The 14,496-nt window shown below is 27.0% G+C and overlaps 2 protein-coding genes across 7 annotated transcripts in view; one reads left to right on the plus strand and one right to left on the minus strand.

The window, feature by feature from the left end:
* The first annotated feature begins 11,147 nt into the window (after positions 1 to 11,147).
* LOC137819419 (uncharacterized) lies at positions 11,148 to 12,473 on the plus strand. Its single transcript, XM_068623267.1, has one exon. It carries the CDS (start codon positions 11,437 to 11,439, stop codon positions 12,028 to 12,030), a length of 594 nt encoding a protein of 197 aa, XP_068479368.1. The 5' UTR covers positions 11,148 to 11,436; the 3' UTR covers positions 12,031 to 12,473.
* A 1,457-nt stretch (positions 12,474 to 13,930) lies between these two features.
* The window catches only part of LOC137819158 (mediator of RNA polymerase II transcription subunit 15a-like), a 31,032-nt gene continuing 30,466 nt past the window's right edge, over positions 13,931 to 14,496 (minus strand). For all 6 annotated transcript variants that reach the window (XM_068622925.1, XM_068622922.1, XM_068622926.1 and 3 more), the window contains one exon: positions 13,931 to 14,370. In XM_068622925.1, coding sequence (XP_068479026.1) covers positions 14,368 to 14,370 — 3 coding nt within the window. In that variant the 3' untranslated portion in view covers positions 13,931 to 14,367. The remainder of the gene's footprint in view (positions 14,371 to 14,496) is intronic.

The following is a 14,496-nucleotide window of genomic DNA, read 5'->3' on the forward strand; positions in this document are numbered from 1 at the left end:
CACATACATGTATATGTAACCAATACATCTAAGATCCACCACCTATATAAAGAGTCATAAAAAAAGAACACATGTCATGCGTCTAAACATTAATCATATATCTATTCAGAATGTATATAATTAATCTCATATTCTATACATCACATCATCCATAAACATGTATAGAAGCATCAAGCATAACATAACATCATCACCACCTCACATATTGTTGCTTGAGCAAGCTTTTTTTTCACTTGAGCGACTTTAACAACATACATAAACATTTTTCTTAAGCAAAATGTAACCTAAGAACAAAACATTCTCATGGTTCTCCACATTCTAACGATTGTTGTTTTATTGTGATTGTCCATCACTTAAGCATTATAGTTAAGGCTTAAGCCTTGCAACTAAGTCTTAAGTAATATCCACATGTTGAAACACCATCCAACAAGTTCCAAAAGGCCCAATTGGAATCTTATCACGTTTGATAGACCAACCAATGCTTAAGTTCCTAGGCTGCATGTTATGTAATGCCACATGTTATGACACGTGGACATTGCCTCACATCATGCGTATTTAGAATCAACAATTGATCCATAAGTCACGTTGCTCAAGCGTCTTGTACAACGCTTGAGCAATATGCTTTTAAATGAGAGAAAATTGTCTCAATATCTCTCTCACTCACGCTACAAGTCATCGCTTTAGCTATACACTTGTCACTTGAGTGATGAATCTATCGCTTGAGCATGTAAGATAGTTAGTATAATTAATGCACATCGCTTGAATCTTGCCTCACCAACCCTACATCACTTGAGTCATATTCAATTTAAGACTAAACCCAATAAAAAGATGCCGTTTTTCTAAAAATTTCCAATCCATGCAATAATTTCATACTTTATAAGCTCAAAACAATAATTTCCCAACTCATACAATGTCAAAATTATCAATACCAGACAACATTTGTACTAGAGAAGACTCACGATTCATGTATCTTTATGTTCCATATATTCTATTTATCAAAACAACCATCACAATACGACTTTAATATTATCTCATTTCATTTGTATTGAAGCAAAAATACTTGAGAATCATTCACAACAATCAAAACCGCTTAAATAAGCATCCAAGAATTCAATCATATACAAATAGTATAGCCACTTATATAATTAACAAACAAATTAAATATAAAAAATAATTTAAATATTTAATGAGTCTTAAAAAAATCAAAATATTAACCTAAGTAATTATAATAAAAAGATGATTTTTTTTATAAAAAGTTATTAGTGGAAGAATACAAGTTAACACACATCTAACCTAATTCAAAAAAAATTAACACACAAGTTAAGTGAATCAAATTTAATTTGCTTCATATTTACAAAAACTATATTTTTTCTAATTATTTAAACTCGGAGTCAACCAAATTAACCCACAAATTTAAATACATTTTAACACCATAATTTCCATTCAAAGGAATATATGAAGAAGTTCACACATTAACCAATAATAAACCTAATAGAATATAACGTATAAGAAAACAACAATTCTAATTTTATAAATCAATAAAAAATTAAATTATAAGTAAATATAATTCTTAAGACTTTTCTATTGTGTCAATAAAGAATTTCATTTGAACTAAATTCATTGGTCCAGGCTCTTATTAATATTCATTTAATAGTTTGATTAGTTAATAATTCATCTTGCATTATACATATCCTAAAACTATATTCTAATATTTTGAAAGAAAAAAAAAATGGTTTTCCACTTTTGTTAGTAAAAGGAACATTTGCGATTGAATGAATATTGAATTGAACCCATTATCTTTCGAATTGATGTCCAAGTTGTCAACATCATTCCCAACTTTGTCACAGTTTCCATTACATGTTTTTTAACACAAAGTTGCGTAGAAACACAGAAACAAAATTAAATAAAATAAAAGTTCCATTTGCATCACAACTTTATCATATCTTACAAAAACTAAAATAGCAATTCAAAACCATTCAATTACATCCCAATAATATTATACAATAAGTTTAATAGTTTTTTTTATAGTATTATAATTGATTTTATTTTTTTATTTTAAATATTTGTTTTAATTATAGTGGAAAAATCAATTTTCCACATTTTTCATGAAGGGAATGTTTTGATTGATAAGTTTACTTTAGTTATAGAACAATTTTTTTTTTATTTAAGTTTTTTTTATAATTATTTATAAATAGGTAAAGGTTATATATATATATATATTTATTTATTTATTTTGTTAATATATAGATTTTGTTTCAGTCTCTTCATATTTACTTGTATTTTTCTTAATAATATTTTTTCAGTCGTAGTAGATGATTATTGTTATTTGGAATGTTGACCTGAATGTTAAGTTTCACAGTAATACCTATCATGAGAGTTTTCATGTAAAAAATATTTTTAATTTCGTTTTATTTTTGAAAAAACCAGATCATTAATTATTTTGACTTATTAAGAAAATGAAAAATTATTAAGTAAATTCAATAATAAGACAGTACGTACAAAATTTATCGATTTCTATAATAATGATTTAATAAATTATATCCATAATAATTTCTAATTAATGGAGAGCATACAAATTTTTACACTAATCATACTTATTCATTAAACTCATATTTTCACTATAAAGTATAGATATGAAGATGAGTTTTATAATGACGTTGCATATATGCTCAATTATTAGTGTATTTAAAATGATTGCATGTACAATTATTTGGGGTTGAAATCCTAAAATGGATTCCCTATAAAAGTATATGTTATTTATTATGTTAGTACTATGCAATTACTATATATATATATATATCCACGTGTTTAAGTACTATGCAATTACTACTATATATATTTAACTTTTTCTATTAAATTAAATGAATTTAATAAATAAATAAATAAATTTTTAGACTGTTTTGTAATAAGAATTAAAGTTAAATAACGATCGATTTCTAATGTATTAATTATTTCTACATAATTCTTTGCAAGGAGTATTTAATAGTATTGTTTGTCACTTTGTCGAGAAAATTGAGATTGATTGAGCGCGAGTAGAAGCAGGAGAAGAGAGAAAACTGGATTATGCCAAAAAAGCGCGATAAGAGAATCGTTGAAGCGGTGCGCGAGAATTTGATTGAAACGATAAAATGAAGGTTTTGGTTTTTGTGTGGCGTACATGAAATGCGATGCCAGGTCTGACAGTAAAAGCGAGACAGGGTTTTGATTACAACAATAATTCAACATTTTTTTAATCATAAATTTTCATATTTTTTTTCTCCCCATTAATTTATAAATAAATAAATATTTTACACTATTATTTTTCTATAAGTTACCTTTTTAAAGACAATTCATTTGTAATTTTTTTAAAATGGTAACTATGTAATTCTTACCTGGGTCACGTTGTCATTATTCTAAAGAGGCTAGAAATAAAATAAATTTATGAAGATAAAAAACTTTGAAAAAACATATTATTTAATGAGTTTCTTTTTTAAGAATAATCTTAACTTCTTCAAGATTTTTTCCCCATTTATATTTTAAAGTCCATTGTTGGAAATCCCACATCGACTAAAGACAATTCATTGTATATAAGTGAGTGCAAACCTCAAGCCGATTTTATGGGGTTGAGTTAGGCTTAAAGTTCACTTCTTAACATGATATCAGAGTCATTTTCGATCCTATCCTAGCGAGTATTTGTTGGGTTTATCAGGCCACCACCCATAATATGTTATCCCACGCCTGTTGTCACTCTCGACATGAGGGATGTGTTGGAAATCACACATCGACCTCATGAGCCGATTTTATAGGGATTGAATTAGGCTTAAAGTCCAATTCTTAACATCCATTCCAAAAATATTAGTGTGATGATATTATTATGTGTTACATCATAATAAAGAGTTTGAAAGTAAAAGAAACATAAAATCAGAATACTTAGTATAAATGGGATACATTCTAACTTAAACCTAAATATCAAACCGAGACAATGCTTGTTATTATAATATTATTAGTAATTTAGTATTTTTGAGTGGCCTAAGCTTCTTTTTTTTCCTTTGTAAGCAAGCACACTTCAATGACCAAATCAGAAAATTATCTACTTTTTTTTCTTTACACCCTTCTCATAATATTAAATTTTAGAATAAAGTTTCTTTTATACTCTAATAATAATAAAATTACCCTTCTACAACTATTTTTTTAATAAAATATTGTATTATAATAAAATAATAATTCTTTTAGGTATCAAATGAGATTAATCGGTGTTAAAATATAGTTGTCCTATATTATTGTTCATAACTAATTTGATCTAATTCAACCTTATAAAATCGGTTCGTAAGACAAAAAATTTATTTACTTATACACTATAAAATGTCTTTATCTTTATTCGATATGAGATTTTCAACGCACCCCTTATATCGAGTCTGTTAACTCGTAAATAAGACTATATATTTGCAAATGATCCGATAGACAGGTGATCTGATACAGTTAACAAATATATAACTCGTTCATTTTATGCTTAAATTTTGTTTTTAATAACTTTTGCAGGTATTGGCAATATCACATCATTCATATTTTTTCTATTGAGTTCAAACACTATAATGAAAATAATATTTTAATCACACATAAATTTCATGTACAAATAAATAGTTTAATTTAATTTTAAATTAATCTTGATTATAAGAATAAAATTATAATTTTATCAAATCACTCATAAAATTTAATAGAAAATTTCCTTCAGTTTTTAGTATAAATTAGGATATTTAATCTCATTCTCTACTCTGTTTTTCTTAAATTTATCATTTTTTTTTTCTCAAATTCACTTTTCAATCCAAACAAATCATAACTTTTATCTTTTATGAAAAAGGTAGACAGATATAGTTTTGAAAAGTGTATAGATACTGTAGAGAGAGTGTATTGGGCCTAGATTAGCCTAGTAAGTATTTAATAAAATAAATTTTCTATTTATTTATGGCAGACCAATTTATCTTTAATTAGGATAAATTCATTTTTTCACTTTATTCTTAGCTCAATTTTATTAACCTATTAGTAAGACTCACCGAAATAAATAAAATTTATCCACTTTTTATTTTTAATTTAAAAATATAAAAAATATATAATCACAATATAATATTAAAAATTGAATTTAAAATCTAACTAAGTCTTACAAAACTAATTTATAAAATAATATTCACAACCATATCTTTAATTTTAGCTGATGATCAAAAATCTCGAACTCAATATAACCATTCTAATATATTTATCATAATAAATAAGTAAGAAAAATCACACTTTCTTACTCATCGTCTTTTAACTATTTGTTCAAAGTTTTTGTAGAGATTTGATGAGAAGAGAGACCAAAATACTATAAACAAATTATATTGGATTAGGTTAAAATAAAACTGGATAAAAGATTGGAGGTTTAGATTAAAATACATTATAATTGGTATTTTTATAGTAATAGTAATAATGATTGTGTTGATATAAGTAATAATAAAGCATTTATATTAAATTTCACTTTATATATACTATTTTTTATTGATTCAAAAGTTTTCCCTTGTGTTTTTTTGGATTTAAGAGTTTGTTTATATTTTATAAATATACGTAGTTTATAATAATAATAGTAATAAATTTATTAAGTAATATGCAATTTCGTGTAAAAGGGTTTGACCATCCCTAAAATGATTTTCATTTATTTATTTTTTATTACTGATAAAAAAAATAATATACAACTATATTTTTAAATTTGTGAGTTTGGTAGTAATAGATTTGAATCTCACTTATATATTAAACCAACATTTATAAATAAATAAAGTTATTGGTTTAAACTCAAATATAAAAGTAAAGTAAAATATAAAAGGTAATAATATTATTAGAGTCAATTATTATATATATAATATTATTTATTTTGAAAGTTGATGTTATGTTTATGAGTTGAAAATATATAAATTATTATTAACCTCAACTCCTGAATGATGTAAGAATACATTGATACTATGGAACAAAATTTTAAACTTTCTATATATATTAAAAGGGATAAATAATAAATTTTTAAACATATATTTGCTTAATCTTGTGATTTTAGGTTTGCAAAGCTAATGATTAACGTTAGTTGATACCATAAACTCAATTATGATATCACAAACAAACACACCTTTACCAACCAAATACAATTCACTAATTATTATCACTTTCTCTTAAATATAAGTTTCACATAACTACAATTAACACTCATATTATTTTAATTACTATAATTATGTCTTTCTCTAAAGCAAGAGGAACCCACAAATTCACTTGCTTACGCAATTTGCATGGTGTTGAAGTGATACCCTAAACAAATTTGTGTTTAATTTCTCATTATTAAACCACTTTACATGAACTTCAAATTCCTACGTCTATCATCTGAATTAATTATCTTTACCTTCACTTAATCAACAGGTTGATTGATATGCAAACATTAATTTTATTGTGGTCCTTTGACCCCTAAAGATAAAAAGTTAAACAAAAAATAAACTCTAAATTAGTGTTATGAAATCTATATTAGCTTTTAATTAATTTAAGCAGATTATAGAAGATTATAGAAGAAATAAGTATTTTTTGAAGTTCCCATTTCTAGGTGTTGGTCTAATTCTATCGTTTGCCTCTTAGTTTTTCTTTTGTTTTTTTTTATAATAGGTGTAATACTTCTATGTTTCAATTGGTTTAGGTTTAGGTTTAGGTTTAGGTTTGATGTTCCTTCTTATATACTTGTTTGCATTTTTTTTTCTTGTTTAATAATATTTTTACATGTATTAATAGAATCATTGGATCGGATATCAATCTAGCTGAGATATAAGTTTCATAGTTATCACTACAAGAAAATCATGAAATAGAAACTAATTTTAACCAATTTTATAGACAAAAAATAATTAGTTGTTATAGTAACTAAATTAGATACCATTTTAATGACTAAAATAATTATTTATTTCTTAAGTTGATATCTAATTAGTGTTAACTATTGGTATCTAATTAGTGTTAACTATTGGTATCTAATTAGCTACCTTGATAGTTAATTAAATATCAATTTAAAAACTACTTATTAATAATAAAAACTAATTTAGAAACCAATAATTTTTTTAGTCGCTAAAATGTTTTCTAATTTAGTCGTTATAAGAACTAATTATCTTTTATTTTGAAAATTAATTTCTATTTAATGATTTTTTTAGTGTATGTACGATCAAATTTTATGAATTTTTTAAAGTGAATTATAGTTAGTTTATTTTTTTTCCGTCACTTTTGCATTAAGAACTCCAAATCTAACTCATGTTAGAAAAATATACCTATTTATAATTGGAAGCATATTAATACTCTCAAACTTGAAAATTGAGACAGAAGTAGTTAAAGTAACTTGAATCAAGTAAAGAAGAAGAAAAAAAATGAAAGTTTAATTAAATTACTCATTCATAAAAGGGTACATATAAAATTAAACAGGCGAGTATGGATGTGAATTAATTAATTAAGAGTTCAACTTGTAAAAAAAAAAATACTAAGTTTGACTATTTTATTTAAATGGAATATATCAAACACTTGAATTAAGATTATTAAAAAAATGCAAAACTTAAAATTAAATATGAATAAAAAAATGTAAATAAATCAAGTCAAGAGTTTGACTATCTAGTTTGACATATGTTTATTTAAATCAAACAAATTAAAAGTTTAAGTTCACACTAATTAGAAAAATGCTACTCCAGAAGTTATTATTAAAACAATATGAGACTTGAGTTTGGTTTATGACTTTATTATTTTTTTCATTTATCAAATATATTCTTAATTAATTTACATGTTTGGAGATTCGAGATAAAAGTACGAAGGAAAATATTTGAATATATAAATTATTGTAATGTTAAATAAACTAAAATACAATTTCTTTATACGATAATCATTTAAATGTGTGCACAGAAACTATTTGCGAGTTTTTAATATCAAGGATATAAAATTTGACTAAACTCATTCATATAATTGAAGGTAAAATTAACCTTTGCACTTGTTTATTGATTAAAATAAAAAACTTTATCAGGAATTTAATAAATTAAAATTGGTGCTGAAGATTTCAAAATTATCATATTTCATTTCAGAGTTTATAAGTGAGTTCAAATCTTATTTTATTAGTCAACTTTAAATTAGGTTTAAATTTCACTCCTTAACGATTAGAAATGTTTTTTTTTTATTTGAAAAAAACAAGTATCTCTAATTTTTTTTATATATTAATTAGAACATTTCATTGATATTTTATTTTATTTATTTATTATTTATCAATAAAAAAGAAGAGTAAGGGTAAGTTGGGGGCATTACCTAACTGTGTTTGAGCCATTTATTAAGCATTGTGACAACCTCTTACTGTTTAGGGAAAAAGTGATTTTGACATGTAGCCAAAGCAAGTTATATATGTATTACTTTTTGTTCTTATTTTCAACTTCAATTTTATTTTCAAGAAAGTGGCACATTTACTTTTGAAAGTTGATGAATTGACTAAAATTAAAAAAAAAAAAAAACAAAAGAAGAAAAATAAGCTCACAGCAACCAACCTTAATGTATGAAAGATATCCACCTAAATATATTTTTTTATATGACGATGATTGTTGTTATTTGAAGTGTCTTGTCTAGCTAAAAATGAAAGTTACTGTGCATAGGTTTCTTACATTCAATTATACTAACATTCTCTTTTCAATCAAATTTAAAATAAAATATTATTTTATGTTGGAGATCAAGTTCCAAATTAAAGTTAAAAGTAATAAATAGACTTGTACATTTAATTCTTTTAAGAGTTTAATTTTAGTAATTTGATCTTAATTGTATAGTACAATTCATTTCAAATGTTTTGATTTGATTCTTTTTATGGAGTAATCATTAATCTATATGTATGATTAGGACAAAAAGATAATTTATATATAAGCTAAAAGAATAGTTACATTGTCCTGCTAATTTTGGTAGTATTTTTTTATCCCTATATAATGTTCATATCAGCTTTATTATGTTACTGAGACCTAAGTTTGGTTTAGTTTCTGTTAGACATTTTTTTTTTATTTCTTTATGTATAAGAGTTAAAATATTTTTTAATTTTTTTTAATTTATTTTATTTTTTATTAATAAAAAAATAAGATTATGCAATTAGTTATATATATATTTCTACAAAAAGTCGGATGATTGATTGGTCGACAAGTTCATGGTCACGTGTCTCGACCCTAAACCGATAACACGCATTGACAAATTAATTAGAACTAAATGTAAAGTAAAGATAGTAAAACATGATTAAGGAACTATTGGGTCTACTTTAATCTTTATAAGATATAAAATTCAATAAAAAATTATAAATAAAGGTAGATTTCATGGTGAAAGATAATGACGATTCTAACTCTAAACCTGAACAAACACATCAACACCTCACTTAATTTGAGCGTTAAAGTGTCTTTACAGGTACTCCACCCTACAGATCAAACGAACCAACAATAGAAGGAGACAATAGAAGAAGACAGAAGACAAAAAATAGAAAATATTCGATCTTTGTAAGTATATATATATATATATATATATATTATTAAAAAAGGGTACCATGAAGTACACAATATTAGAAATGAGTAAAAAACAGCATTGTTATTTGAGATTTGAAAGATTCCAAACGTGCAACCTAATCAGCCATTATTATGCTTAAAGTAATTAGAAATACGTATTATAGATATTAGAAGCTAATTGGATGGTGATGACACGCAGAACCAAAGTCAATGCAACATTACATTACATGTCAAACTCATCAAAGATAATCATAAATATATTTTTCCAAACTTTTTTCTCTCATTTTTTTCTGATCTTAAATAAACTTTTTTTTTCAACCGTAATGACGGTTTGGGTAAGATTAATTAATGAAATAATTATACTTAGTGGTTCCTTAATTTATGAAAGTCTAACTTATCTCTCTCTCTGTTCCCTTTAAGGAGAATAAAGAAAAAGAAATAAAGATAGAATTAAAATATCATATTTTTTTCATTGTTTGTTGAGAGAATAAATATATTAAAGGATTTTTTTTCTATGAAATATATATAATTTTTTAAAGTTTTTAATAGCACAAAATAGTTTTTTTTATAAACTTCATTTGTTTTTATTTTTTTTCTTCTGCTGAGCAGATAAGCTGAGATTCTTTTTCTTTTACTTGTTTTTTTTTTTCTTATTTTTATTGATTGAAATAATGTATCTTTGTCTTTACTTTATTTCTATCTCTTGTAATTGAAAGAAAGCATTATTAATGTTGGCCTCAAAAAGGAGAAGCAAAGGACTTAAAATGGAGTAATGAGTTGAAGAAATTGTGAAAGTTCTGTAAAGTGATCCTCTTTGTTCCACAAGCAAGTGCAAGAAAACGAAGCCATGTAATTAAGTGTAAGTGGAAGGACAAGTTTCATGGGTTATGGGATATCAATCATATGTAATTCATTTGATGGCAAAAGAATGGAAGAAAAAAACCTTCATTTTCTTAAAGAAAAATATTAGTTTGAAAATTGCACACTAAAAAAAGTAATTTTATAATGCTAACGTTGCACGATGCAATTTTAAAATTGTTCCACGTATAATTCACATTTTTAGTCAATTTTTTTTAGTTGTAATCTAGTATAAGGTTGTCAACTCATGTGAGATTTTCAACATATTCCTCACACCAAGACTACCAACTTATGCATAAGATTATATATTTATGGATAGTCTCGGCGTGAGACTATATATTTATGAATGATTTAATAACGGTTTGATAGTGGGTAACCTGATAAACCCAATAACAAAGTTCTAAACGATTGTATATCATATTAAAAAACAAACTTAAGTCTAACTCAATTCAATAAAATTAACTTATAAAACGAAATTTCCACCCACTTTTATAGTACAAGATCTCATAATCTCTTTGTTGACATAGTTTTTTCAACAAAAGCCATGTTAATTGTTGTAAGTAACGCCTGAATAGCATACACCAAACCAAAGTTTTAACTCTTGCATTAGCTACTTTCACTCTCAACTACTTAACACCAAACAAGTGGTGGTGGCTCCACTAAGGGTACTTTTCCTTAACCCGTGATTGATGGGTTAAATTTGCATAAGAAATTCTTATTCTTAGGTCTTACTCCTTAAAGTTTGATGCCACATGGACTATTTGTGGAGGGAACATGAACATGGGTGGGGGTTACAATGTCACATACCCCACACACACCCCTATGCTTACTTTTTCTTTAGTCACTCTCAAGACTCAACTAATATATAACTAATTTCACCAAAAGAAAACAACACATAGTCACCCTACAAATTAAGACCAAGTCCCTTCCAAGACTTGACAACTCTCTTTTTCAATCTCTCTTTACCACTCTTTATATAAATTCTCCACTCTTGAAGTTGAAGAAGATCACACACAACACAACACAACACAAGAGTGAGTCATATCCCTTCAAACCAACCATGGATTGGTTCTCATGGCTTTCCAAAACATGCCTTGAGCCAACCTTAGTGTATGAGTATGGCCTTACTTTTGCACACAATGAGCTTGAAGAAGAAGACATACTCTACTTCAACCATGAGTTTCTCATGAGCATGGGGATCTCCATAGCCAAACACAGGCTAGAGATTCTGAAGCTTGCAAGGAAAGTGAAGGGAAAGAGGGCACCACGCCCTGTGGCAAGGCTCATGGTGGCGATCAAGAGGACAAAGAGGTGCTTGGCCAATTACTTTAGGACGTTTGTGAGCTGTGAAGAAGAGTCATCAGCACTTGTTGTGGTGCCATCATCAAGAACAAGGCCTTATGGGACAAGATGGAAGAGTCATGTGATGAAGAGGAACAAAAGGTTGATGGTGGCTAAGCAAGAGAGGCTCTTGCTCACAAATGGAAGTCCTAACACTGTGGTGCATGGTCTTGATACTTTTACCACTCCCATGGTTTACCATTCCCACAAGGAGCAAAAAATGGAAGCAGATGATGATGATGAATACTGGTCTTCAGCTGCTACAGAAGAAATCAGGTGGGATACCCTGTTTCAGGATCTAAAGCCCAATTGATAAAAACTTTTCCTTTTTCTAATTTGGACCCCTTTTTGGGGTGAATTCTATCATCCCTTATTTTTTATATTACTTGGTGAGAGATGGGTTTTTTTGGGTTCTTCCACCATACTTTTGTTGTTTTTTTTTATCAATGGTGTGGGTCACGCGGATGGGTAGCTTTAGCATGCACCTATCTGTTTCTGTAATGAGATTGTCTACTTTGCTTTTTGTAGGGTCATGTGATGCCCTTTAGCTTTTTTGATAGGGCAAAATTTTCCTTAGATTAGCGTGTTTATGGGGGGAGAATTATTTGAGGTAGGTGTTTAGTTATGCTACTTTAGCAACTTTGAATCCCCAATTGAAAAGTTTGGCTTGACTTTGGGTTTGTGCAATGTAATGTCTTGTGGTTGACAATACACACTTTAACAGAGTATATTTGATAGTTAATACAATACTTCCTACATTGGCTTTCTTCCATTTGAACTAATTCTTGATTGATTGAGACTTTTTTCCCAATGAGGAAATGATTGTTTTACTTCATTTTTGTGTGAACCCTTCAACACATAGAAGAAGGGAAAAGATGGAGGTCCCCCACTCCCTTAGCATGTACCAAGGTGATGTCCATTTCTTACTCAAAGTGGTGACCTTAGATTCTGAGTTCTGAGATGGTGGCATCTTTACTTCAGAAACACCATGACCTCAACATTGAGGACCCCATTTTTGTTCTTGTATATATTGATTAGTGTAGCATGTATTCTATGTAATGGTTAATTTTCTTTTTCTTCGTATGACTTATTAGACATATACTCTTCTCTCGTTCTAAGTGTCACATAAATTTGCTGTGTTACTTATGAGTGAAACTTGTTTTATTAAGCTAAAGAGTCTTGCTATAAGTTAAAGTGAAGGTTTTATTTGTATTATTAAGATAAAACTGTGTGAGATTGACCACACTCTAAAGATATATTTCGAATACAGTGATTATAATATACCAACGATCTTTTTTGGCCTTGATTCACCTATTGTGCCCCATGTAAACTTATTTTATCTAAGCCTAACATGTACGAATCCAAAACACTTACCAACTTTGTACTTAAAATATGGAAAATGATGTTTTGAAAATTCTAGAAATTGTATACCATATGTGATAAATTTAAAAATAAATAAATATATATATATGTAAAGAATAAAATTGTAATTAAATGATATTAAAAAAATATTAAAATAATAGTATTGGATGTTGTAATGTGATTGCATAAAAAATTGGAATTATCATTATTTTTTTTATACCATTTAATTACAAATTTACCCTTTATTATATATTTATTTTTAAATTCATCACATTAAAAGTTGTAAACAATTTTAAGAGTTATCAAAATATCATTTTCCACAAAAATTATCAGAGTTCAAAAATCTCTTTTATAACCTAAAACATATTTGAATAAGAAATAATAATATATTGACAACCTTCTCAACTATACAACCTCGATAATATAAAAAATGATATTTTTGTTATTTCATATAAAAAATTAAAATTTTAGAAAAGAAAATTGCATACCAGAACAAAGTTGTTAAAGTATCATTTTTTATTTATTTTGATATCCATATCCAATTCAAAAAGGATGCTTTGACAACTCTTGGAATTGTCAATTACACATACAAACATTCACTTCCAAAACATGCAGGGAAAAATATATTTGTACCATTCGCGTTCAACGTAGGTTTAATCAATTTCAATTAATAACCAACCACATTTCTAATAATTAGGAACAGATACTGTATATAGCATTACTGGAATGATTAATACATGAAAGGAATTAAAAGCAAAAACTAAGGTCTATTGCTTGTAGAAAAATCAAATTCAACTCATCAAAATTTAGCCATAATAAAGCTAACTAACTCAAACAGAAAAGGAAAGCAATTATTGGAACAACATTCCGCTTCATTTACGATTATACTTTATATCATGATTATTACCTAGAGAAATGAAAAAAAGTATATACATAATGAGAAAACCCCATGGTGTGGCTATTTCATAACTAGGCTTTTATCTATATTATCCACAATTAATTATTACACATAAATAGAAACAGAATGTTTGACAGCAACTTGTGGGCAGAAACAAAAAGGTCTGCATGGAAGAATAGGGAACCTTAGTTTGTGGTCAAGCAATTCTCCCAAGTTCCATACTTGGAGCTGAAGCTTCCTCCCCCACTCTGTTGGGCATGCTCAGAAATAACACTGCGAGCACAAACATCCCAAGTCCTTGCTATATCCCCAAGTGACATAGGTTGTGATAAACTGCGCAAAGATATGCTAAACTTTGCCTTTGTCTTCGCTGAAAGATCTTCGTTCTCCTTACTGTAACAATAGAAGACAGATGCATTAAGAACAGGTTTCCCATCAAACATGAGATAAACCACGGAGAAGGTGAAAGGCGAGGCAAGTATTTTGTAGATCATCGTTATTTAGAAAGGAAAACAAACA

This window comes from Phaseolus vulgaris, chromosome 10 (assembly GCF_000499845.2).
Source record: "Phaseolus vulgaris cultivar G19833 chromosome 10, P. vulgaris v2.0, whole genome shotgun sequence".
In the NCBI taxonomy this organism is placed as follows: domain Eukaryota; kingdom Viridiplantae; phylum Streptophyta; class Magnoliopsida; order Fabales; family Fabaceae; genus Phaseolus; species Phaseolus vulgaris.